The following is a 27,895-nucleotide window of genomic DNA, read 5'->3' as shown; positions in this document are numbered from 1 at the left end:
ATATTTAATATATAGTTATAAAAGAAAATAGAAACCAAGCGCTTCACCGTGTCATGATTGATCCAGTTTTGACCTGCGATACTGTGGCAAAAAAGGTGAAAAAAAAATAAAAATTTGACAACTAGAATATTCCAGTAGTTCATATCTAGATTTTTCTTTTTTTAAAAAGGATATTTCATTTTATTTATATATTTTTTTCTTCTTTTTTTATGCAAGGAACGTCCATGATGTGAAAATGTCTGTGCTGGGTTTGGCAGGTGCTATCGCTGTTTTAGCTTTTTAGTGGGTTTAGTTTTTCTCTTTAGTTCCTCCTCTTCACGCCTCAGCTCCTCCAGGTCTTCCTGTATGCCTAACCGTAGGCTGCAGGGAAAATAAGACACATTAGAAAGCCCTATGAGCTATGTAATGTATACCTCTGACGTACTCATTTTACCACAAAATGTGCCGTAAGTGAAAAACAAAATAAAAAATAAAAAAATTAAACACAATTTGTTTTATTCACCAATAATAAAAAATAAATAAATAAAAATGAATAATTAGGAAGAACACAAGTTTGCTCAAAATTGTCCTCTTTTGAACCCTCAAACTCCATTGACCGTGTGGTGGTTAAATTAACATAATATTTTTATATTTCGGACATTTACGCACGCGGCATTACCACATGTTTATTTTTGTATACATACACACTAATAAATAAAAATATTATATATATATATATATATATATATATATATATATATATATATATATATATATATATATATATATATATATATATATATATATATATATATATATATATATATATACACATACACATTTTTTTTTATGGGAAAGGGGGGGGGGGGGGGATTCCAACTTTTATTAGGGAAGGGGTTAATTCACATTAACCTTTTTTTCCCCCAAACCATTTTATAGTCCTTGGATTGCATACACTATTCAATGCTATGCCATTGCATAGCATTGATCAGTGTTATCAGTGCTCGATTACTCCAGGCTGCCAAGACTGCCTGGAGCAACCTAGCAATGATTGGACACAGAGGCGGCAGGTAAGGGCCCTCCCGCCATCCTCTCAGCTGATCGGAATACCACGTTTTACCACGTTGGTCCCGATCAGCTCCGCTGAGCTGCCGGGACTTTTTTATTTTATTTTAGACGCCGCAATTAACTTTGATCGTGGCGTCTAAGGGGTTAATGCCGGGTATCTCCGGGATCGATGATGTCTGGTAATAGCCACTGGGACCGACCCGCTATGACTAAGGGGTCAGCTCCTGACACAGTGTTATAGAAAGGAAGCGTGACGAGGGCATACAGGTACGCCCTTCGTCGTTAAGGGGGTTAAGTTCCCATAGGGAACCATTCTAAGCAATCATTGAATTGCTTATACTGATCAATGCTATTGCTCAGCTCCAGAGCTTACTTCATAGTCCCTGAGCCAGTACATGACGTAACTACATATGCTGTGTAGGTCGTGAAGGGGTTTTTAGTGTTGATGGGCAGCACCGCCATAGCAACCACACAACACAATGTAAACCGAACTTTATGTTGGTCCTTTGGTTCTGCAAGTTTGCCTGACACATGCCATGTAATGTGTATGGGGAAGAAGGCTCTGTCCGATCCTCTTGAAAACATGTGCATGCTGAGCGTAGAAGTGTATAGAGAGACAAACGCACAGTCATGTTTTCACTGGTTCAACATAACGGGATTGTCTCGTGTAAAGATAACCCCGTCAGTGCTGGAAAAAAAACACAAATTCCGCAGTATGAACTAGACATAGGACATACCTTCTCGCCTCCTCTTTTTGCTGTTCTCGGAAGGAGCTCTCCATGTATCGCAAGGCGTAGTCGCTCTCGTCCTTGTACCTGGAAATAGCAGGACACAGTGATTTAATCTATGCATAAAGCAGTGTTAACCAACCAGGGTGCCTCCAGCTGTTGCAAAACTACAACTCCTAGCAAGCCCGGACAGCCGAAGGCTGTCCGGACATGCTGGGAGTTGTAGTTCTGCAATAGCTGTAGGTACCCTGGTTGGTGAACAATGCCTTAGATTCTGCAGTTTGACTTTGTCCTACACCTGACCCGAAGCTCAATAAGGTCTTACAAGTAATAAGTCTTGCAACAGCTGGAGGCACCCTGGTTGGAAAATACTAGCAGATGCCTCCACTTACCTTGTTCTGTCGTAGCCGAATATTTCTCGGATGTGCTGTGAAATCTCGTCCTGAGATTCCCCTCCGTCATCGATGAAGTCTTCCATTTCGGAGTCGTACTCATCCTCCTCGTCGTCGATTCTTCGTTTGTAGGAGCTGGTTATGGGCGGCAGATTGGGAACTGCAAAAAAAAAAACAGGCGACACTTACTACATGGAGATCGATAAAGATACTGGTTATACTGAAGCCTGACAGTCCTCTATAGCGCCTCCTCTGGTGTTGAGATGTTTTATTAAAGGAGTAGTGCATTGAAAAATAACTTATCCCTATCCCCCCCCCCCCCCCCCGCGATCTCCTGAATAGGGCCCTGGAAGTCTGCGTGGTCGTTCCGACCCCCACAGGAAGCCTCAACCTACACGTCCCCTCCATGTATCTCTATGGGATATATGGAGGAAGAGTGTCGGCCGCCGCTCCGTGTGGGAGTCAGCAGGCCCCCTCCCAGCAGGCTGCCGGGGCCCTGTTCAGGAGATAATTGGGGGTCCCACCGGTCGGACCGCCCTGCGATCTATAACTTATTCCACCTCCTTCGGATAGGGGATAAGTTATCTTTTACTACAGAACTCTTTAAAGTCTTTGGGCTGTCACATTGCATTGGTCACTAATTTTTACTGCCCTTTTTATTGTGACGTTCCAAAATCGCGGTAAAAAATTTTTTTTATTGCACAATTGGGGTAACATACCACAATATTTGTCGCAATGTTAAGGAAATCACAGCAGGAAAAAAAAAATAAATAAATAAAATAATAAGTGTGAACACAGCTTCAGGGGTGTATAACTACTATATATCCTGATCCCATAGGGATAGCAGCAGTATACAGACAGCTGGAGGGGCAGTGTATAACTACTATATATCCTGATCCCATAGGGATAGCAGCAGTATACAGATAGAGCTGGAGGGGAGGTGTATAACTACTATATATCCTGATCCCATAGAGATAGCAGCAGTATACAGATAGAGCTGGATGTGAGGAGTATAACTACTATATATCTTGATCCCATAGAGATAGCAGCAGTATACAGAAAGCTCTTGGGGGAGGGGGGGGGGGTGGATAACTACTATATATCCTGCAACTTTAGAGACAGCAGCAGTATACAGATAGAGCTGAAGGGGGAGGGGTGAATAGCTATTTTATATCCTGATCCCATAGATACCAGCAGTATACAGATAGAGATGGAGGGGATGTATATAACTACTATATATCCTGATCCTATAGCAGCAGTATACAGATAGAGCTGGAGGGGGAGGGGTGAATAACTATTTTATATCCTGATCCCATAGAGATAGCAGCAGTATACAGATAGAGATGGAGGGGATGTATATAACTACTATATATCCTGATCCTATAGCAGCAGTATACAGATAGAGCTGGATGGGTGTATAACTACTATATATCCTGATCCCATAGAGATAGCAGCAGTATACAGAAAGAACTGAAAGGGAGGTGTATAACTACTATATATCCTGATCCTGCAGCAGCAGCAGTATACAGATAGAGCTGGAGGGGAGGAGTATAACTACTATATATCCTGATCCCATAGAGATAGCAGCAGTATACAGATAGAGATGGAGGGGATGTATATAACTACTATATATCCTGATCCTATAGCAGCAGTATACAGATAGAACTGGATGGGTGTATAACTACTATATATCCTGATCCCATAGAGATAGCAGCAGTATACAGATAGAAGTGGAGGAGTCTGGGAGCTAGCAGGAGGGATCTGATAGGTGATGATGTTGTAGTTCAGGTTCTTACATAAGCATTGGTACCACCCTACTGTAAGGGACAAATACTCGTCATTGTGGAGTGGACATGTGAACATCATGAATCAAGGAGCGTAACCATAAACCTCTGCGAAGTATTATGGATACCAAAGCAGAAAATAAAAATAAATCTTTCCAATAAAAAATTTGACTACCTGGTGGGCGAGCCATTGGTCTGTGTCCTGGTGGTGGTCCAGGTCTCATTCCATTCGCTTGCCCCGGTCTCATTCCATTTACAGGTCCCGGTCTCATTCCATTAGGTTGTCCCGGTCTCATTGCATTTGTGGGTCCAGGTCGAACACCATTTACTTGTCCAGGTCTCACCCCATTTACTGGTCCATTACTAGATTTAGGAACAAAGTTTTTGGATGAAATGGTTTCAGCTACCACAGTACATTTGGGCTTTGACCCGGGTGCCATCGATGGATGACTGCCTGGCCTTCCAGGGCCAGAATTAGCTGCAAGTTTAGAAGAACTCAAAGTGGGTCCTCCATTTGGTCGCACTGAAGACCCTTCTTTGCCTGATGGGGCGCTTTTAGGTTTACTATTGGTTAAGGGATTTCCAGCAGACGGTCGACTAGATCCAGACATACCGGATGGACGTGCAGAACCTGAGCTGCTGCTGGGACGAGATGAGCTAGAGCTGCTTTGAGGTTTGACCGATCCAGACCCACTTGTGGGCCGCGCTGAACTAGAGGGGCGAACAGAACTGGAGCTACTGGAAGGTTTAGAGGAAATGGAACTACTTGTTGGTCGGGGGGAAGGTGTAACAGCTGCACCTGATGCGCGTACAGAACTAGAGGATCCAGAAGGCCGTGAAGAGCTAGATCCACCAGATGGCATTGAAGAAGTAGATCCACCAGATGGTCTCGAAGAGCTTGATCCACCAGACGGCCGCGAAGAGCTTGATCCACCAGATGGCCGCGAAGAGCTAGATCCACCAGATGGCCTCGATGAGGTTGATCCCCCAGACGGCCGCGAAGATGTTGATCCACCAGACGGCTGTGAAGAACTAGATCCACCAGACGGCCGCGAAGAGCTTGACCCACCAAACGGTTGTGAAGAACTTGATCCACCAGATGGCCTCGAAGAGGTAGATCCACCAGACGGCCGCATGGAACTTTCCCCAGTGTTTACCAATGGTTTTCCAGATTTCATAGAACTTGAGCTTGTGCCGCTTGGTCGGGAACTACCCTGAAGTTTTCCGTTCACACTCACGTTCATATCTGGTCTGGAAGATGAAGACTGTTTAGCACCAGGTTCTCTGCTGGATGAAGGTTTGGGATTTCCACTTGAAGGCACCTTAGAGCTTTTACTATGAGAGGACGACGAGTGTTTCTCGGGTTTGTGCTTCACCTCAGAAGTTTTTTTTACCGTCTCATTTTCTCCACTCCGAGCTTTGTCGTGGTGACCACTTTTTGAGGAGCTGCTGCTCTTCTGCTTCTGGTTTTCGGAATGACTTCCCTTGGAGGAGGAATGTTTATCTGGCTTATCTGAGGAGCTTTTGCTAACTTTTACAATTTGGCCATTGCTTTTTGAAGGTTTGTGGTTTTTCCGCTCCAAGAACTCAATTTCTCGGAGTTCCTCCGCGGTTCTTGGTCGCTCGTCGTTCATTTTCACAGGTTTTACGATTTCCACTGGCTCATGTTGCTTTTTTGCAGCGAGCCGCAGCAGCTCTTCGAAGTTCATGGCTGGTGGTGGTGGAGGCCTCTTCACATTGGAAAGCTTTAGTTTTTTTGCTGGTGGTGGAGGCGGCTCCGGTTCCTCCTCCTGCTCGGACTCGCTCTGGGAATACTCGTACATTTCTTCTTCTGTCAGGTACTCGTTGTTCTCGATGTTGCTATTTTGGTCCACACTAGATCGCTTCTTGGGTTTTTCTTCCACCGGGATCCCATTGTAGCCCCTGAAGTTGTCCTTTGTCCTGGAAGCCATCGCCCTCGCTTTCTTGTCATGTTTCAGTTCTTTACGTTTCTCCAACAGGGCCTCCTTTTTCTTCTTCTCTTCCAGTTCTATAAAAGATGAAGAATAAATTTGGTAAAGTTTAGTTTCCTTCACTGAATGGAAAGTCAATTAATGCATAAAAGGACGCTATACTGTAGGAATAGTACATACACGATAGATCAAAGCTGTCTGAACCTGCAGACACTGAATCATGTGTACTGTCACCACAAGCTGAACTCTATTGTAGACAACAATCAGCCAAATGCCCGACCCCTCGCTCTCCCGACATTGTGTGGAAAGTCAGATGGCCCCCATACACAGCACCACACTTGTCCTCATGTGTGTGGTATTGCAGTTCAGTTCCACTGAAGTTAATGAAGCCAAGTTGTAATACCACACACAACCTAAGTACAGGTGTGGTGCTGTTTTTGGGAGAAATCAGCTGTTTTTTGTAAACCTGGAGAGCAGCATCTTCCAGGGATCCTCCTAACTTAAACCCTGTAGAATCCTGATGCTCCTTATTGCTTTTGAGGGATCTGTGCTCATCACCCACAATCACCATTTACACCTTCTAATAGACCATGCAAGTAGATTGCTGATTATACTGATCGGTGCTATGAATATGCACAGCACGGAACAGCATTAGCAGTTGAGTGATTGATCTAAATGGGGACATAAAAAGTAAAAAAAAATAAAAAAAATATTTAAAAAAAATTATTATATATATATAATTTTATATTATATTATTTATTATTTTTATTATATTATATTTTTATTAAATTATATAGAGATGAGCGAACTTACAGTAATTTCGATTAGTCACAAACTTCTCGGCTCGGCAGTTGATGACTTTTCCTGCATAAATTAGTTCAGCTTTCAGGTGCTCCGATGGGCTGGAAAAGGTGGATACCGTCCTAGGAGACTCTTTCCTAAAACTGTATCCACCTTTTCCAGCCCAGCGGAGCACCTGAAAGCTGAACTAATTTATGCAGGATAAGTCATCAACTGCCGAGCCGAGAAGTTTGTGACTAATCGAATTTACTGTAAGTCGCTCATCTCTAATATTGCATTATTAATTATTTTTATATTTTTATTATCACAATTTTTATTTTATCATCACTATTTTTATTTTATCATCACTATTTTTATTTTATCATCACTATTTTTATTTTATCATCACTATTTTTATTTTATCATCACTATTTTTATTTTATCATCACTATTTTTATTTTATCATCATTATTATTATCATCATTATTTTATTATTATTACTATTACTATTATTACTACTATTACTATTATTACTACTATTACTATTACTACTATTACTACTACTACTATTACTACTATTACTATTATTACTACTATTACTATTATTACTACTATTATTACTACTATTATTATTACTATTATTACTACTATTATTATTACTATTATTATTACTATTATTATTATTACTATTATTATTACTATTATTCGTTATGCTACATCCTCTGGACATCTATGTTGTGATAAATTAAGAATCCTCCGAGCCCGGCGGTGACACATCGGCGACTCATTTACAGGCGTGATGTCATCAGTGACATCTGGTCACTGGAAGTCATGTTTATCTTTCCATAAGCCGCTTGACTGCGCCAAACATATATTAAGTAGTAATGACAGATCTCCCACCACCTCCCTGCATATCGAAGCAACAACATGGCGATATAGTAAACAACAACAAATATATTAAAATAGGCCAGTGTTTGACAACCAGTGTGCCTTCAGCTGTTGCTAAACTACAACTCCCAGCATGCCCGGACAGCCGAAGGCTGTCCGGGCATGCTGGGAGTTGTAGTTTTGCAACAGATGGAAGCACTCAAATTTAGAATAAATTCTTGCCCAGGATATACCAGGATGATCTGCAGTGGTTTCTTCCTGAAGGTCGTAGCCGTCACCCGTGTCCGTCAGTCCCGGAGGAGACATGGTGAAGGTCTCCGTCCCCTCCGTCTGAGCCTCCATCGTTCTCCCCCTCAGGGCTCTGCCGGTCACATATACCCACAGGGCTGGGCGTGACCTAAGGCGTATTTCTCTCTACATATATGGATGACTACAAATATAGACCGAACGTCCCCCGTGCGCTACGTCCACCCCCCCCCCCCCCCCCATATCCTGGTACGTACTAAAATAGACGCCATGTACTGTGTCAACCGTAAATGTCAGCAAAGCGTTATCCCTTCATATAGTAAACACAGACAAGTGTTTCTGGGCATGCTGGGAGTTGTAGTTTTTCAACAGCTGGAGAAGCTGCCGCTGTCTAGGAATGCTGCAAGTTGTTAGTTTTGCAATAGATGGAAAGCCTAAGGCTGCTAGGGCATGCTGGGAGTTGTTGTTTTGCAACAGCTATAGAACCTGCTGTTGTGTGGGCATGCTGGGAGTTGCAGTGTTGCAACAGCTGGAGAAGCTGCTGTCCGGAAAGTTGTTCGACGTAGGCTTTACAGCTATTGCAAAACGAACAACTTTCCTGACAGCAGCTTCTCCAGCTGTTGCAACACTGCAACTCCCAGCATGTCCACACAACAGCAGGTTCTATTGCTGTTGCAAAACAACAACTCCCAGCATGCCCTCACAGCCTTATGCTCTTCAGTTGTCACGAAACCTCCCAGCATGCCCTGATCGACGTAGGCTTTACAGCTATTGCAAAACGATCAGGGCATGCTGGGAGGTTTAGTGACAACTGAAGAGCATAAGACTGTCTGGGCATGCTGGGAGTTGTAGTGTTGCAACAGGTAAATAGCTTGCAAAGGTCTGGGCAAATGTCGTTTTGCAAAAGTTGAATAGGCTCCTGCATAAGGGCATGCTAAAAGTTAGTTCTGCAACAGCTGGAAAGCCTATAGCTGGGCATGCTGGGGGTTAAAGGGATACTCCGGTGGAAAACTTATTTTAAAAAAATAAATAAATAAATCGGTGCCAGAAAGTTAAACAGATTTGTAAATTACTTCTATTAAAAAAATCTTAATCCTTCCTGTACTTATTAGCTGCTGAATACTACAGTGGAAATTCTTTTCCATTTGAAACACAGAGCTTTCTGCTGACATCATGAGCACAGTGCTCTCTGCTGACATCTCTGTCCAGAGCAGCATATGTTCTGTCCTTTTACTCTGGACAGTTCCTAAAAATGGACAGAGATGTCAGCAGAGAGCACTGTGGTCATGATGTCAGCAGAGAGCTCTGTGTGTCAAACGGAAAATAATTTCCTCTGTAGTATTCAGCAGCTAATAAGTACTGGAAGGATTAAGATTTTTTTTTATAGACGTAATTTCCAAATCTGTTTAACTTTCTGGCACCAGTTGATTAAAGTTTTTCACCGGAGTACCCCTTTAAACAGAAATGTAAATTAGCAAAATAGCAAATTGTCAGCTCACCCGGTCACCGCACGGCAAAATAATCCTCCAAGCAGGCAGATGCCAACGGATAAGAAACTTCCCCTTTATTTTCATCACGTTAAAAGCATTGACATGGAGAGACTTCAATAAGACACATGGATAAAATCCTTGGAATAAGCGCCAGGCATGACGCGTTTCAGGTCATGGGACCTTTCATCAGATGCATTTGGCCTGAAACGCGTCATGCCTGCCGCTTATTCCAAGGATTTTATCCATGTGTCTTATTGAAGTCTCTCCATGTCAATGCTTTTAACGTGATGAAAATAAAGGGGAAGTTTCTTATCCGTTGCCATTAGAGATGAGCGAACTTACAGTAAATTTGATTCGTCACAAACTTCTCGCCTCGGCAGTTGATGACTTTTCCTGCATAAATTAGTTCAGCTTTCAGGTGCTCCGGTGGGCTGGAAAAGGTGGATACAGTCCTAGGAGGCTCTTTCCTAGGAATGCATCAACTGCTGAGCCGAGAAGTTCGTGACTCATCGAATTTACTGTAAGTTCGCTCATCTCTAGTTGGCATCTACCTGCTTTCTTCTTCTAGATTTGTAAATTACTTCTATTAAAAAAAATCTTAATCCTTCCAGTAATTATTAGCGGCTGTATGCTCCACAGGAAGTTCTTTTCTTTTTTAATTTCCTTTCTGCCTGACCACAGTTCTCTCAGCTTACACCTCTGTTCATGCCAGGAACTTTCCAGAGAAGTAGAAAATCCCCATAGCAAACCTCTCCTGCCCTGGACAGTTCCTAAAATGGACAGAGGTGTCAGCCAAGAGCACTGTGACAGAAAAGAAATCCCAAAAGAAAAGAACTTCCTCTGTAGTATACAGCTGCTAATAAGTACTGGAAGGATTTAGAAGTAATATATAAATCTGTTTAACTTTCTGGCACCAGTTGATTTAAAAAAAAAATAAATAAATAAATAAATAAAAAAGTTTTCCACCGGAGTACCCCTTTAAAGGTTTTGCAACAGCTATAGAAGCTGCTGTTGTCCGGGCATGCTGAGAGTTGTAGTTTTGCAACAGCTTGAGAAGCTGCTGCCGTCAGGGAGTGCGGTAAATTGTTAGTTTTGCAACAGCTGGAAAGTCTAAGGCAGTCAGGGCATGCTGGGAGTTGTGGTTTTGTAGCTACTGAAGAGAACATGACTGTCCGGGCATGCTGAGAGTTGTAGTTTTGCAACAGCTTGAGAAGCTGCTGCCGTCAGGGAGTGCGGTAAATTGTTAGTTTTGCAACAGCTGGAAAGTCTAAGGCAGTCAGGGCATGCTGGGAGTTGTGGTTTTGTAGCTACTGAAGAGAACGTGACTGTCTGGGCATGCTGGGGGTTGTAGTTTTGCAACAGCTGTAGAACTTGCTGTTGTCTAGGCATGACGAGAGTTGTAGTTTTGCAACATCAGGAAAGCCTACAGCTGTTAGGATATGCTGGGAGTTGTATTTCTGGAACAGTTAAATAAGCTTTTAGGGCAAGCTGTAGGTTAGCATTGCAACAGCTATACAAACTGCAGTTGTCGGGTCATGCTGGGAGTTGTAGTGTTGCAACAGCTGGAGACACATTGATTGGAAAACACTGGTCTAATGCATGCTGGGAGCTGTGGTTTTTTAACACTCGAGTGTACGGCTGTCTGTGGATGCTGGGGGTGGTAGTTTTGCAACAGCTGGTAAGCCTATGGCTGTCAGGTCATGGTGGGAGTAGTAGTTTCGCAACAGCTATAGAACCTGCTGTTTTCTGGCCATGCTGGGAGTTGTGGTTTTGCAACAAGTGAAGCTGCTGGAAGGGCATGCTTTCAGTTAGTTTGGCAACAGCTGAAAAGCCTACGGCTGTCTTGACATGCTTGGGGTTGTAGTTTTGCAACAGCAACAGCTATAGAGCCAGCAATTGTCTGGGCATGCTGGGAGTTGTAGTATTGCAACAGCTGGAGAAGCTGCTGCTGTTAGGGAATGCACTAGGTTGTTAGTTATACAATAGCTGAAAAGCTTAAGGTACTTTTTTCCAAACAGTGTGCCTCCAGCTGTTGCAAAACTACAACTCCCAGCATGCCCAGAAAGCCGAAGGAGACACTGTTTGGAAAGCACTGGCCTAAGGCATGCTGGGAGTTGTGGTTTTGCAACAACTGCGGAGCGTACAACTGTCTGGGCATGATGGGGGTTGTAGTTTTGCAACAGCCGAATAGCCTGCAACTGTCTGAGCGTGTTGGGAGTTGTAGTTTTACAACAGATGAAGAAGCTGCTGCTGTAAGGGTATACTTTAACCCCTTAAGGACTGAGCCCTTTTTCACCTTAAGGACTCGGCCATTTTTTGCAAATCTGACCACTGTCACTTTAAACATTAATAACTCTGGGATGCTTTTAGTTATCATTCTGATTCCGAGATTGTTTTTTCGTGACATATTCTACTTTAACGTAGTGGTAAAATTTTTTGGTAACTTGCACCCTTTCTTGGTGAAAAATCCCAAAATTTGATGAAAAATTAGAAAATTTTGCATTTTTCTAACTTTGAAGCTCTCTGCTTGTAAGGAAAATGGATATTCCAAATAATTTTTTTTTTTATTCACATATACAATATGTCTACTTTATGTTTGCATCATAAAATTGATGAGTTTTTACTTTTGGAAGACACCAGAGGGCTTCAAAGTTCCGCAGCAATTTTCCAATTTTTCACAAAATTTTGAAACTCGCTTTTTTTTCAGGGACCAGTTCAGGTTTGAAGTGGATTTGAAGGGTCTTCATATTAGAAATACCCCATAAATTACCCCATTATAAAAACTGCACCCCCGAAAGTATTCAAAATGACATTCAGTAAGCGTTTTAACCCTTTACGGGTTTCACAGGAATAGCAGCAAAGTGAAGGAGAAAATTCACAATCTTCATTTTTTACACTCGCATGTTCTTGTAGACCCAATTTTTGAATTTTTGCAAGGGGTAAAAAGGAGAAAATTTTTACTTGTATTTGAAACCCAATTTCTCTCGAGTAAGCACATACCTCATATGTCTATGTTAATTGTTCGGCGGGCGCAGAAGAGGGCTCAGAAGGGAAGGAGCGTCAAATGGTTTTTGGGGGGCATGTTGCATTTAGGAAGCCCCTATGGTGCCAGAACAGCAAAAAAAAACACATGGCATACCATTTTGGAAACTAGACCCCTCGGGGAACGTAACAAGGGGTAATGTGAACCTTAATACCCCACAGGTGATTCACGACTTTTGCATATGTAAAAAAAATATATATTTTTTTTACCTAAAATGCTTGGTTTCCCTAAAGTTTTACATTTTTAAAAAGGGTAATAGCAGAAAATACCCCCCAAAATTTGAAGCCCAATTTCTCCCGATTCAGAAAACACCCCATATGGGGGTGAAAAGTGCTCTGCTGGCGCACTACAGGTCTCAGAAGAGAAGGAGTCACATTTGGCTTTTTTGAAGGAAATTTTGCTCTGGGGGCATGCCGCATTTAGGAAGCCCCTATGGTGCCAGGACAGCAAAAAAAAACCACATGGCATACCATTTTGGAAACTAGACCCCTCGGGGAACGTAACAAGGGGTAAAGTGAACCTTAATACCCTACAGGTGTTTCACGACTTTTGCATATGTAAAAAAAAAATAAAAAAATTTACCTAAAATGCTTGGTTTCCCAAAAAATTTACATTTATACAAAGGGTTAAAGCAGAAAATACCCCCCAAAATTTGAAGCCCAATTTCTCCTGATTCAGAAAACACCCCATATGGGGGTGAAAAGTGCTCTGTTGGCGCACTACAGGTCTCAGAAGAGAAGGAGTCACATTTGGCTTTTTGAAAGCAAATTTTGCTCTGGGGGCATGCCGCATTTAGGAAGCCCCTATGGTGCCAGGACCGCAAAAAAACCCCACATGGCATACCATTTTGGAAACTAGAGCCCTCGGGGAATGTAACAAGGGGTTAAGTGAACCTTAATACCCTACAGGTGTTTCACGACTTTTGCATATGTAAAAAAAAATAAAAAAATTTACCTAAAATGCTTGGTTTCCCAAAAAATTTACATTTATACAAAGGGTTAAAGCAGAAAATACCCCCCAAAATTTGAAGCCCAATTTCTCCCGAGTACGGCGATACCCCATATGTGACCCTTAACTGTTGCCTTGAAATACGACAGGGCTCCAAAGTGAGAGCGCCATGCGCATTTGAGGCCTAAATTAGGGATTGCATAGGGGTGGACATAGGGGTATTCTACGCCAGTGATTCCCAAACAGGGTGCCTCCAGCTGTTGCAAAACTCCCAGCATGCCTGGACAGTCAACGGCTATCTGACAATACTGGGAGTTGTTGTTTTGCAACAGCTGGAGGCTCCGTTTTGGAAACCGTGGCGTACCAGACGTTTTTCATTTTTATTGGGGAGGGGAGGGGGGCTGTGTAGGGGTATGTGTATATGTAGTGTTTTTTACTTTTTATTTTATTTTTTGTGGTAGTGTAGTGTAGTGTTTTTAGGGTACAGTCGCACGGGCGGGGGTTCACAGTAGTTTCTCGCTGGCAGTTTGAGCTGTTGCAGAAAATTTGCTGCAGCTCAAACTTGCAGCCCGATACTTACTGTAATCCTCCGCCCATGTGAGTGTACCCTGTACGTTCACATTGGGGGGGGGGACATCCAGCTGTTGCAAAACTACAACTCCCAGCATGCGCTGACAGACTGTACATGCTGAGAGTTTTAGTTTTGCAACAGCTGTAGGCACACTGGTTATGTATCACGGAGTTTGTGACCTTACTCAGTGTTTCAAAACCAGTGTGCCTCCAGCTGTTGCAAAACTACAACTCCCAGCATGTACGGTGCATGGTGTAAGGTGACTGCTGGGAGTTGTAGTTTGCAACAGCTGGAGGCACACCGGTCGTGAAACAATGAGTTAGGTAAAAAAAAAACTAAGTTTCACAACCAGTGTGCCTTCAGCTGTTGCAAAACTACAACTCTCAGCAGTCACCGACAGCCAACGGGCATGCTGGGAGTTGTAGTTATGCAACCAGCAGATGCACCACTACAACTCCCAGCATGCACTTTAGCTGTTTGTGCAAGCTGGGAGTTGTAGTTATACAACAGCTGAAGGTACACTTTTCCATAGAAAAAATGTGCCTCCAGCTGTTGCAAAACCATAAGTCCCAGCATGCCCATAAGGGAATGCTGGGAGTTGTGGTGGTCTGCCTCCTGCTGTTGCATAACTACAGCTCCCAGCATGCCCTTTTTGCATGCTGGGAGCTGTTGCTAAGCAACAGCAGGAGGCTGTAACTCACCTCCTGCTGTTGCTTCATCACAGGACTGTCCCTCGCCGCGGCCATCGCTCCTGGGGCCCCGATCCCAACATGGACGCCGGGGATCGGGGTCCCCAGCACCCGGGGTCGTCTTCCCGCACCCGCTCACGCCCTCCGGAAGAGGGGCGGAGCGGGTGCGGGAGCGACACACGCAGCAGGCGCCCTGATTGGTCGGCCGGTAATCCGGCCGACGAATCAGGGCGATCGTGAGGTGGCATCAGTGCCACCTCACCCCTGCAGGCTCTGACGGCCCCGAACAGCCAGTTATTCCGGGTCACTGGAGACCCGATTGACCCGGAATCGCCGCAGATCGCTGGACTGAATTGTCCAGCGATCTGCGGCGATCGCCGACATGGGGGGGCATAATGACCCCCCTGGGCGATATGCCGGGATGCCTGCTGAAAGATTTCAGCAGGCATCCGGCTCCGGTCCCCAACCGGCTAGCGGTGGGGACCGGAATTCCCACGGGCGTATGGATACGCCCTGCGTCCTTAAGGGCTCGGGATGCAGGGCGTATCCATACGCCCTGCGTCCTTAAGAGGTTAAGTTAGTTTTGCAACAGCTGGAAAGCCTACGGCTGTCAGGGCATGCTGGGAGTTGTAGTTTTGCAACAGCTGGAGACACTGTTTGGAAAGCACTGGCTTAAGGCATGCTGGGAGTTGTGGTTTTGTAACAACTGCAGAGCGTACAACTGTCTAGGCATGATGGGGGTTGTAGTTTTGCAACAGCCGAACAGCCTGCAACTGTCTGGGCATGCTGGGAGTTTTAGTTTTACAGAAGATGGCGAAGCTGCTGCTGAAAGGGCATACTTTAAGTTAGTTTTGCAACAGCTGGAAAGCCTATGGCTGTCAGGGCATGCTGGGAGTTTTAGTTTTGCAGCAGCTAGAGAGCCACAAGTTAGGGAACACTGATCTGGTATATGTTGGCGATACAATGCCAGGCTTATAGGAGGCACAAACATCGCAGGAATCCATTGAATATACAAACTCCACTGTAATAATAAACAGATACCTTTCTGACGTATCTCCTCTTCCTTGCGTCGGAGAAAAGCCTGGACGGCAGCCGACTGCACCCCTTTAACTTTGGGATCTTTCTTGGGGGGTCCGACAGCCAAGCTGTATCTTTTCTGTACAAAAAAAAAAAAAAAAAGAAAGATAAAAAATACATTAAAATCAAACACTATAAAGATTCCCCAATGTAACCCAGGTCACCCCTGCATTAGAGTTTGCCTGTGATCCGAAAGCTTTAGGACAGGTTCACACGACGCTGATTTATACAGAAAATCTGCAGAAGAAAGTGAAACTGAAAGTGAAAGTCTAATGTTTGCTGTGGACCGGCTCGTAGATTCGCTGTGGTGGAATACACTGGCGTCCATTTTTTGGTGATAATGGAGATGCTGTGGATATTCATATAAACCAGTGGTCTCAAACTGTGGCCCTCCAGATGTTTCAAAACTAAAACTCCCAGCATGCCCGGAGAGCCAACAGCTTTGTACAGGAGCCCCATAGCTTGAACCTAGGGCCTTATTGGGCTTCCGGCCAGGCCTAGGACAAAGTCACACTGCAGAATCTAAAGTAGTGTTTACAAACTGTTGTGCCTCCAGCTGTTGCAAAACTACAACTCCCAGCATGCCCGGACAGCCAACGGCTGTCCGGGCATGCTGGGAGTTGTAGTTTTGCAACATCTGGAGGGCCACAGTTTGAGGCCACTGATATAAACAGTGTTCATTCCACGTAATACATGTCTGTCGCCAATTATGGAAATCGGATCGCAGCCAGGACCCACAATCTATGATGCGAGCGCGGATACTGGTATCTCTTTATTGCTGCGGCGGGACGCAGGACTTACATATACGACCTGGTGCGCTGAGTCCCAGTACACCCTGCATCCTCTAGGGCTAAAGGGAATCAATCATCAGATTTTAATTATATATATATATATATATATATATATATATATATATATATATATATATATATATATATATATATATATATATATATAATCCGTGGGCCGCGCTGTTTGATCGGCGCTCCAAGTGTGCAGGCAGCCTCAGCAGCCTGTAGTAACGGAACGCAGATAACCCTGATAAAAAAATAAATAAATAATAATAAAAAAAAAATAATAATATTAATAAATGTGCATAAGCACCTTCTTAAATAAAAGTTCAACTTTTATTTGGAAAGGGGCTTATTCACATTATTATTCCCCCCCGCCCCCCCCCCCATTTCCACAACGTAACGTAAACAAAAATATACATAAAAAGATGTGATAGCAAAATATAACGTTAATTAAGCTGCACAGTCATTAGCATAAACATTAAAAAAAAATATATATATTATCGGCCGATATTCACGATTTTGGACATTATCTTGCCGATAATGACTCCCCGGCCAGAGACCACCGCTGCTCATTGCCTCCCCCCATCCCCGATTTTATAATTACCTGTTCCCGGGGTCCGCGCTACTTCTGGCTCCTGCGGGCTGTGTAGCGCAGCACAATGACGAGTGACGTCCTCAACGCGACGTCACCCTCAGTGCGAACAGTGGCAGCTCAGGACGACGCCGGAGCCAGAAGTAGCGCGGACCCCGGGAACAGGTAATTATAAAATCGGGGATGGGGGGAGGCAATGGGGCAGCGGTGGTGGTTGGACTAGGGAGGACCCCAGGACAGGCAGTGGGAGAGAAGCGGGCGGCGGCGGTCTCTGGCCCCGCAAAAGCCGCTGCAGTTCATTGATTTAAAGCGCCCACTTTCATCATTAATTTGCGGGGCCGGTGGCCGGGGGTGGGGGGGATGGATAGACGATAACTTATCCTGGAATATCGGTATAAGTCATCGGCTATCGGCCCAAAAGGTCAGATTATTGGTATCGGCCCTAAAAATAAAAAAAATTACAAAAAAGATAAATAAATAAATAAAATAAAAAAATCGATAATCGGTCAATCCCTACTAATGAGGTGCTAACTGGCATCGGCCGGGCTAACTGGCACTCTGAAGTCAATGTTTCTGGCTGCAGCACCGCCCAGCTCATCAATATTCCTCCCCTCCCTCCGCCTCTCCCTCTTCTCCCCACTCTGTAATGAAGAGAGAGGGGAGGAATATTGACGAGCTGGGCAGCGCTGCGGCCAGAAACGCTGGCGTCAGAGTGCCAGTTAGCCCAGCCGGTGCCAGTTAGCACCTCATTTGCATATACCGAAAATGGAAGAAGATTACAGCTGAACGGCACAGCGGATCCGGCCACGGTAAGCATGAAACTGATCAGCGCCCCCCGCACTACCAGCCAGTACTGCTGATTAGTGCAGGGGGAGAAAGCGGACAGTTTTCCTTTAAACGGCCGTTACAAAATCCCATTATAGTCTATGGGATTTTTACTTTATCCGTTTTAACCTGTCATAGCCCATTATTGGAAACGGACCTTATTTTGCGACAGTAGAAATAATGCATGCACTATTTTTTTCCGTTCTTTCTCCCGTCACAAAATAACGTTCGTTATTAATAACGGGCAATGACAGGTTAAAATGGATAAAGTAAAAATCCCATAGACAATAATGGGATTTTGTGACGCCCGATTTTCAGGGTTTTCAAAACGGATGAATGTATAGTGTGAACGGGGCCTAACCCAGTGTTTTTCCCAGCCAGTGTGCCTCCAGCTGTTGCAAAACTACAACTCCCAGCATGCCCGGACAGCCTTCGGCTGTCCGGGCATGCTGGGAGTTGTAGTTTTGCAACAGCTGGAGGCACGCTGGCTGGGAAGTGATGATCTGGTTGTAACTGAGGTGGATTTCACTCCCGGAGGGGCCACATCTGCTGTGATGATGAAACTATGTCATCAGCGCTGGCACAATGCACATGTGGCAGTAATGGGCACCATGCCACGATGTGATGGGATTCTAAGCCGAGACCCAGGGGGGCTTCACCACCTCTCTAGGAACCCAGAATAATTAAGGTGAATGCACTTTACAAGTGATCGGACTACCAGGTCTCATACACTATATACAGTTTATCATCAGTAAGGCCGGGTTCACACCACGTTTTTGCAATACATTTCCCATATCAGGTCAATGATTAAAAATAAATAAATAGATTCCTCAAAACCGGACTAAACTGTAGGGATCGACTGATATCGATTTTTTTAGGGCCGATACCGATAATCGGTGGAGGTTAGGGCCGATAGCCGATAATTTATACCGATATAAGTTATCGGCTATTTATCCCCCTGCGACACCGCTGCAGATCATTGATTTAAAGTGGGTGCTTTAAATCAATGAACTGCAGCGGCTTTTGCGGTGCCATAGGCCGCCGCTGCCACCCGCTTCTCTCCCCCTGCCTGTCCGGGGGTCCTTCTGAGTCCTATCACCCCCCACCGCACCGAGTCGCACCTCCCCCGGCCCCATTGCCTCCCCCATCCCCGGTTTTATAATTACCTGTTCCCGCGTCCACGCTACTTCTGGCTCCAGTGGCGTCCTCCTGAGCTGTCACTGTGCGCACTGATGGCGACGTGGCGTCACGTCACTCGTCAGAGCCAGAAGTAGCGTGGACCCCGGCCCCCGGGAACAGGTAATTATAAAACTAGGGATGCGGAGGCAATGGTGCCGGGGCGGTGCGGTGGGGGGTGTGACACGGTGCGGCGCAGGGGGGGGGTTGTCGGTTGCGGTGCGCGGGGCATTATCGGCAAAGTAATTGCCGATACAAATAACGCCCAAAATCGTGAATATCGGCCGATAATATCGTCCAAACCGATAATCGGTCGATCCCTACTAAACTGTATCAAAATGTGTTTACGAATTTTAATCCGTATACGGTTTGAAAAATGATGTCCGGTTGCATCCATTTTTTAAGAAAAAAAAAAACATAGGTTTTTAACTTTTCATTACATTTTGAATAAAGTTTCACTTGTTTGATTGAAATTCCAAGAAAAAAAACTGTGCAAAGTCAAAAAATGTATGGAGAAAACCGGATGGAACCGTACGCACACACAGTTCTGTACGGTTCCCATTGACTCCCATTTAAAAAAAAACAAAAAAAAAACCACATACGGTTTAATACGGTTTTTCACCCGGACTAAAAACCGTGGTAGGCTATGGTTTTGTTTACGGGGGGGGGGAAAAAAAAACTGACAAAACCGTATAAGACGCAAAACGGACACAATCTGATGCATCTTTTGGCGTACAGTTTTCAATGGAGAGTCAATGCATACGGTTTTCAATACGGCTCCGTACGGTTTTCAAATTGAAAACGTATACGGGAACTATACTGCAAAAACGTGGTGTGAACCCGGCCTAACATGCAGAGTCTACGGCCATAAATCAATGAGACCCCCACGGTCTATGTCAGCACCATCTGCAGAAAATCTCTTGCTGATCAGTAATTTCCTGGAGTTTCCTCCTGAGATGACAACGCGCTGCACTGATATGAAGTGGCGTATAACACGGGGTGAAATCCCCAATAACCAGTACTAGACCTGAACCCCCCAGGGGGACCCCCCCCAGCTGTCAGTCCGCAACCTCCAGGATCTAACATCCTCATTATGTAAATACAAGGAGGAAATCACCTGGTGTCACCCATGTGTACATAGGATGCGGGCGTAAGGCCAAGTTCACATTGCAGCCAGACTTCGCTATTTAGAATTTAACCCCTTCAGGACCACGGGTTCTCTCATTTTTGCACTTCTAAAAATCACAGCACTTTCGATTTTCCACCTAAAGACCCGTATAAGGGCTTGTTTTTTTGCGCTACCAACTTTCTAATGACATCAATCATTTCGCCACAAAATCTACAATGAAACCATTGAAGAAAAAAAAAAAAAAAGAAAAGAAAAAAATATATATATATATTTATATTTGTGGGGCAAAATTGAAAAAAAATTTAATAAAAAAAACTGCCATTTTGTACGCAGTGCACTTCAGTAAAAAGGACACCATATCTTTATTCTGTAGGTCCATACGGTCACAGAGATACCTAATTTATATAGGTTTCATTTTACTATTCTTTTACCTATACGCCATTTACCGTGCGGTTTAAAGGGGTATTCCAGGAAAAAAAAAAAAAAATTATATATATCTTAACCTTAACTTCAGAAGCTCATAAGTACTGAAAGGATTAAGATTTTTTTAATAGAAGTAATTTACAAATCTGTTTAACTTTCTGGTTCCAGTTGATATATATAAAAAAGTTTTTTTTCCTGGATAACCCGTTTAACATTTTATTTTTATAGTTCGGACATTTACGCGCGCAGCGATACCACTTATGTTTACCGAATTTTTCGCCTTATAGGACGCACGGGCATATAAGACGCACCCAATTTTAAAAGGTGCAAAATCTAGAAAAAAAATAAAAAGATTCTGAACCCAACAGTGATCTTACACCTGCGGACCTCCAGATGTTGCAAAACTACAACTCTCAGCATGCCCGGACAGCCAACAGTTTTGCAACATCTGGAGGTCCGCAGGTTGAAGACCACTGGAAAGGAGGTAATACTCACGTGTCCCCGCCGCTCCGGACCCGTCACCGCTGCGCTGGATGTCGCTCCTATTGGATGACGGGACGACGTGATGACGTCGAAGGAGAGCGCAGGAGGCAGGTAAGGTCCCTCCCGGTGTCCTGTAAGCTGTTCGGGACGCCGCAATTTCAGTGTCATTTTCCCTTCAGACACGGCGGTCAGCTTTGATCGCCGTGTCTAAAGGGTTAATACAGGGCATCACCGCGATTGGTGATGCCCTGTATTAGCCGCGGGTCCCGGCCGTTGATGGCCGCAGGGACCGCTGTGATAGGTGTGTGTATCCTTCGTATAAGACGCACCAACTTTTTCCTCCCTGTTTTGGGGAAGAAAAAGTGCGTCTTATACGGCGAAAAATACGGTATATTCATTTTTGTTTAAATTTTTTATTTTTATTTTTATGGGAAAAGGGGGTGATTCAAACTTTTATTAGGGAAGAGGTTATTTCACATTCATTAACTTTTCCATGCAATCTTCTGACTGGATACACTATTCAATCATTGATCAGTGCTCGATTTCTCCAGCTGAAGCATTCTAGTAACGATCGGACGGCGAGGAGGCAGATAAGGGCCCTCCCGCCGTCCTCAAAGCTGATTGGGACACAGAAGTTTCACCACGGTGGTCCCTATCATCTCCGCTGAGCTGCCAGGACACTTTTTTTTTCAATTTTAGATGCCACAATCAACTTTGATTGCAGTGTCTAAGGGGTTAATGCTGGGCATCTGCTGATGTGAACTTAGCCTAAGTGCCATTGGTGACATAGGTCCTTGCATTTGGTTCCCATCCTATAGTAATTCATTTGCGCCTGCATCTCCCCTCGCCGGCGCTGCGTAAAACACAAATAAAGCTCATACAAGTGTAAAATTTAACCCCTTAGTGACTACAAAAATTTATATTTTTTTAGCATCTTCGTTTTATGTTTTTCCTCCCTCACCCTCTAAGGCCGGGATCACACTGCTGTAAAGGAGCAGAATGTCTGCCCGGAAAAACACAGCACTCGTGTATGTCTGGTGCACCCATAGAGAATGCATGGAGTGAGTGGCAAAACGGAGAGAGCGGGGGGCCCATTCTAGAGATTAGAGGTCGGACCCCCCACGATCAGACACATATATAAAGTTTTAGAGTAGTGGAGTAGCCCTAAAAAAAAAAAAAAAAAGGGGGTATTCACAGTATTGGGGGATAGGGGGCTGATTTTAAGGGCAGAAGGAAATAATTGCCCCCCAAATGAATGGAGCACTGAGCTTATGATGATTGAAAGCCCCATAGAGAATGATAAAGGGGAGTGCATTTATTTTGGGGGACAATATTCATGACTGGTTGGACCCCCACTGATTTGCTTGTTAGCCCCCTACTCTGTGGATAGGAAAAAAAAAAATACCCCGATGAAGGTGTTTGGGGTTAGTAAAGTTTTAAAAAAAGACATTCATTGCCTATAAGAACAATGGGGGTCCAACCACCAAGCAAAACTACAACTCCCAGCATGCCTGGACAATCGAAGCTGGGAGTTGTAGTTTTGCAACATCTGGAGGTACCCGGGTTAGGGAAACCTTGATCTAAGTGTACAATGGCCTCGTCAATTCTGCATGTCAGAGGAGAGAAGGGTCGGGCAAGTGCCCCCCTGCAGAATACATGTGCTAGTGTATGGGGGGGGGCAAGGCGATGGGTAGTGCATGCTGGGAGGTTTAGTTTTGCAACAGCTGGAGGCACTCTGGTTAGGGAAATGCTGCCATAGGGAGTGAACAGAGCAAAAGTGCATATGTCAAGCTACTGCTCTCGAGGGCACAAGTGACAACTGCCCCCCATTGTCATGATCACGGGGGTCTCAGCAGTCAGACCAGCACTATGGATTGGTAACAGGTTTAACCTTTCTATGTATGATGTGGGCAACTTAAAGGGGTACTCCGGTGGAAATTATTTTTTTTTATCACCTAGTACCAGAAAGTTAAACAGATTTGTAAATGACTTCTATTAAAAAAATCTTAATCCTTCCAGTACTTATTAGCTGCTGAATACTACAGAGGACATTCTTTTCTTTTTGGAACACAGAGCTCTCTGCTGACATCTCTATCCATTTTAGGAACTATCCAGAGAAGCATATGTTTTCTATGGGGATTTTTTTTTCCTACTCTGGACAGTTCCTAAAATGGACATAGATGTCAGCAGAGAGCACTGTGCTCGTGATGTCAGCAGAGAGCTCGGTGTTCCAAAAAAGAAAAGAATTTCCTCTGTAGTATATTCAGCAGCTAATAAGTCCTGGAAGGATTAAGATTTTTTAATAGAAGTAATTTACAAATCTGTTTAACTTTCTGGCACCAGTTGATTAAAAAAAAAAAATAAAATAAAATAAAATAAAAAGTGTTCCACTGGAGTACCCCTTTAACTGTACATTGAGGAGCGCAAGGCCTATAAATATACTGCACTATATACGTCACCCGATTACACCGCCATATCTACTTCCATATAAAAGTGTGCAAATAAATCCGTATCTACCCAGCACAGAGAGGCTGGAGATGGCGGCTCTATCCCAGGATTCGGCAGCTGCTAACAACAGGTTGTGGGGAGACAGCGGATGATTTGGAGAGTCAGCTGCTGACTGTGCACCCTACCCTCCCCCTCCCTGGAGCCGCGTGTAAGGAAACATTATAGCCATGTGCCGCCATTAGTATACAGTATATATCACTAGAATACTAGGCCCCGGTACAGCCTCCGGGATAGGACGTCTCCCAGCATGCTCTGCTCTGACCGCAAAATTACCCAAACGGACAACTCAAACCTGGAAGTAAAAAATTATGACTAAGAAGTATGTAAGTGACCAAGCACTATCAATTAATCCAGGTATTGGTGTTGGCTATAGGTATGTGAACTCCAAACAGAAATAGCAAATAACAAGAAAGAAAAAAACGGAGTCACTTATAAAATGTATATCATTTTATTAATTCCGTGGAATATAAGTACATAAAAATTGTATATATATTAGTAAAAAATACTATTTTTCAAGGAGGAATGAGGCTAAAAGGTGGTGTCACCGGCTCTGCAATGAAGGCTGGGTGTAATATATATATTAATGGATCCACCACAATTAGTACGCAGATTTACAAAAACAGGATGTTTTAGCAACCTGTAGGAAACATGTATATATAAATCTCACAGTGAGAGCGAAAAAATTATTATATATATATAACATGCAAAATAAAGTGCAGTGTGCATGTAAACAAGCATAACATTGTGGGGATACAAAACAGTATAGCGATATACCAGAGTACAGCAGCAATCAGCAGAGACCGGGACAGCACCACTCCAACGTACGTTTCGGTACGCAACCTCCCAGACGAAGGTTGCGTACCGAAACGTACGTTGGAGTTGTGCTGTCCCGGTCTCTGATGATTGCTGCTGTACTCTGGTATATCGCTATACTGTTTTGTATCCCCACAATGTTATGCTTGTTTACATGCACACTGCACTTTATTTTGCATGTTATATATATATAATAATTTTTTCGCTCTCACTGTGAGATTTATATATACATGTTTCCTACAGGTTGCTAAATCATCCTGTTTTTGTAAATCTGCGTACTAATTGTGGTGGATCCATTAATATATATATTACACCCAGCCTTCATTGCAGAGCCGGTGACACCACCTTTTAGCCTCATTCCTCCTTGAAAAATAGTATTTTTTACTAATATATATACAATTTTTATGTACTTATATTCCACGGAATTAATAAAATGATATACATTTTATAAGTGACTCCGTTTTTTTCTTTCTTGTTATTTGCTCTGCTCTGACCGCACCTGAGTGAAAACTGCAACATTGTAACAGCCGGAAAACAAATTGTTACATTATATCAGCTGGAAAGAGACTTATCCTTCTCCAGAAGTGTTTACCAGTCAGGGTGCCGCCAGCTGCTGCAAAACTACAACTCCCAGCATGCCCGGACAGCCAACGGCTGTCCGGGCATGCTGGGAGTTGTAGTTTTGCAACAGCTGGAGAGAGACTGTCTAGAAAACACTGTTCTACAGTCTTCAGCTGTTACAAAACTACAACTCCCAGCATGCCCGAACAGCCAGGGTCTCGGTAGCACAGTGTTTCCCAACCAGTGTGCCTCCAGCTGTTGCAAAACTACAACTACCAGCATGCCCGGCCAGCCAGGGTCTCGGTAGTGCAGTGTTTCCTAACCAGTGTGTCTCCAGCTGTTGCTAAGCTCCCAGCATGCCCAGACAGCCAGGGTCTCGGTAGTGCAGTGTTTCCCACCAGTGTGCCTCCAGCTGTTTCAAAACTACAACTACCAGCATGCCCGGCCAGCCAGGGTCTCGGTAGTGCAGTGTTTCCTAACCAGTGTGTCTCCAGCTGTTGCTAAACTACAACTCCCAGCATGCCCGGACGGCCAGGGTCTCGGTAGTGCAGTGTTTCCTAACCAGTGTGCTCCAGCTGTTGCTAAGCTCCCAGCATGCCCAGACAGCCAGGGTCTCGGTAGTGCAGTGTTTCCCAACCAGTGTGCCTCCAGCTGTTGCAAAACTACAATGCCAACGGCTGTCCGGGCATACTGGGAGTTGTGGTTTTGCAACAGCTGGAGAGAGACTGTCTGGAAAACACTGTTCTACAGTCTCCAGCTGTTGCAAAACTAAAACTAAAACTCCCAGCATGCCCGGACCGCCAGGGTCTCTGTAGTGCAGCGTTTCCAGACAGTGTGCCTCCAGCTGTTTCAAAACTACAACTCCCAGCATGCCCAGAGAGCCAGGGTCTCACTCAGTGGAACAGTGTTTGCCAACCAGTGTGCTGCCATCTGTTGCAAAACTACAACTCCCAGAATGCCTTGACAGATGAAGGTTGTAGTTTAATGAACCACTAGAAAACCTGCAGCCATCAGTACAGGGCAGGAGATGTAGTTTTGCAACAGCTGGAGACCATGTGGCAGTTAGGGCACCCGAGAGCTGTAGTTTTTCCATAGATTGAGTGCCTGGGAGTTGTAGTTTTCCAACAGCTGGAGGCACACTGGTCAGGAAACACTGCACTACCAAGACCCTGGCTGTCCGGGCATGCTGGGAGTTGTAGTTTTGTATTAGATGACGCACCTACAGCTGTCAGGGAATGCAAGGGGGTAGGGGGGGGGGGGGGGTTGTAGTTCTAAGAGATCTAGAACCAACAGCTCTCGGGGCATGCTGGGAGATGTAGTTTTGCAACAGCTTGAGAAGTATTTGATTTAGGTTTGGAAAACTACAACCCAGCATTTTGTCAGATGCAGGGTCCATAGTAAAACTACAACTCCCAGCATGCCCTGACAGCTGTAGTCTGTAGTTTTAACAACCACTAGAGAATCTGCAGCCATCATTGCATGGTGGGAGTTGTAGTTCTGCAACAGATTAAGAACCCCTGCCCATCAATGAATGATTAGAGTTGCATATTTCTAACAGCTAGAGTCCCTGTGGTAGTCAGAGCATGCTGGGCATTGTAGTTCTGCAGCAACTAGGGGATCTTGTGGTAGTCAGCGCATGCTGGGCATTGTAGTTCTGCAGCAACTAGGGGACCATGTGGTAGTCAGAACATGCTGGGCATTGTAATTCTGCAGCAACTAGGGGACCATGTGGTAGTCAGAACATGCTGGGCATTGTAGTTCTGCAGCAACTAGGGGACCCTGTGGTAGTCAGAGCATGCTGGGCATTGTAGTTCTGCAGCAACTAGGGGACCCTGTGGTAGTCAGAGGATGCTGGGCATTGTAGTTCTGCAGCAACTAGGGGACCATGTGATAGAGCATGCTGGGCATTATAGTTCTGCAGCAACTAGGGGACCCAGTGATAGAGCATGCTGGGCATTGTAGTTCTGCAGCAACTAGGGGACCCTGTGGTATTCAGAGCATGCTGGGCATTGTAGTTCTACAGCAACTAGGGGTCCTTGTGGTAGTCAGAGCATGCTGGGCATTGTAGTTTTGTTATGGATGGAATGGCTGCAGCTATTAGGGCATGCTGGTTCTGCAGCAACTAGGGGACCCTGTGATAGTCAGTGCATGCTGGCCATTGCAGTTCAGCCAAAAATGGAGATCTGGCAGCTGTCATAGCATGCTGAGAGTCGTAGTTTGTAAAGTACTATAGAGCATGCAGCTGTCTGGACATGCTGGGAGTTGTACTGTATAACCGCTGGAAGCACACTGGTTAGGGAAACCCTGAGCTTAGAGACCGTTAGGGCATTCTGGGAGTTGTAGTTTAACATAAGATCACCTACAGCTGTCAGAGAATGCTGGGGGTTGTAGTTTTGTACCAAATTGAGCACCTACTATTATGAGGGCATGCTGGGAGTTGTAGTTTTGCATGGGATGGAGAGCCTGCAGCTATCAGGGCATGATGGGAGTTATAGTTGATAACAGCTGGAGCGCTACAGGTTGGTATTAAGTGGTCTCTAACCTGCGGACCTCCAGATGTTGCAAAACTACAACTCCCAGCATGCCCGGACAGCCGAAGGCTGTCCGGGCATGCTGGGAGTTGTAGTTTTGCAACATCTGGAGGTCCGCAGGTTGGAAACCACTGGTGTCGCAGCTATTTATATTGGATGATATGGTTCTTCGTGTCTCCCTCCCCTCCCCCGGTTGACACTCAGCTGTTGCCCCTCCTCCACTCACCGCCACGCCGTCATTACTCTTCTTAGAAGCCGCCACCTTCAGGACGTTCACGAAGTCCATGTCGGCCTCTCGGGGTAGACGGGAATATCCCGGCCGGAGACCAGCAGCCGCTGCCCGGGGCGGGACGAGACTATCCGCTCTGAGGAGTGACGCACACACTGCCAGAAACTACTACAGTACGCCCCCTCCTCTGACGACA

At 44.7% G+C, this 27,895-nt stretch overlaps 1 protein-coding gene across 1 annotated transcript; it reads right to left on the bottom strand.

The window, feature by feature from the left end:
- Window positions 1-222: 222 nt before the first annotated feature.
- On the bottom strand, window positions 223-27,895 carry SPTY2D1 (SPT2 chromatin protein domain containing 1). Its single transcript, XM_056527821.1, has 6 exons — window positions 27,697-27,895; window positions 15,600-15,714; window positions 4,127-5,980; window positions 2,168-2,327; window positions 1,785-1,862; window positions 223-360 (listed from the first exon to the last, which is right to left on the bottom strand). The coding sequence occupies exons 1-6, from the start codon at window positions 27,754-27,756 to the stop codon at window positions 261-263; spliced, it is 2,367 nt and encodes a 788-aa protein (XP_056383796.1). The 5' UTR covers window positions 27,757-27,895; the 3' UTR covers window positions 223-260.

Source organism: Hyla sarda, chromosome 6 (genome assembly GCF_029499605.1).
Source record: "Hyla sarda isolate aHylSar1 chromosome 6, aHylSar1.hap1, whole genome shotgun sequence".
Lineage (NCBI taxonomy): Eukaryota > Metazoa > Chordata > Amphibia > Anura > Hylidae > Hyla > Hyla sarda.
This window is presented reverse-complemented; position numbering and strand designations above follow the sequence as displayed.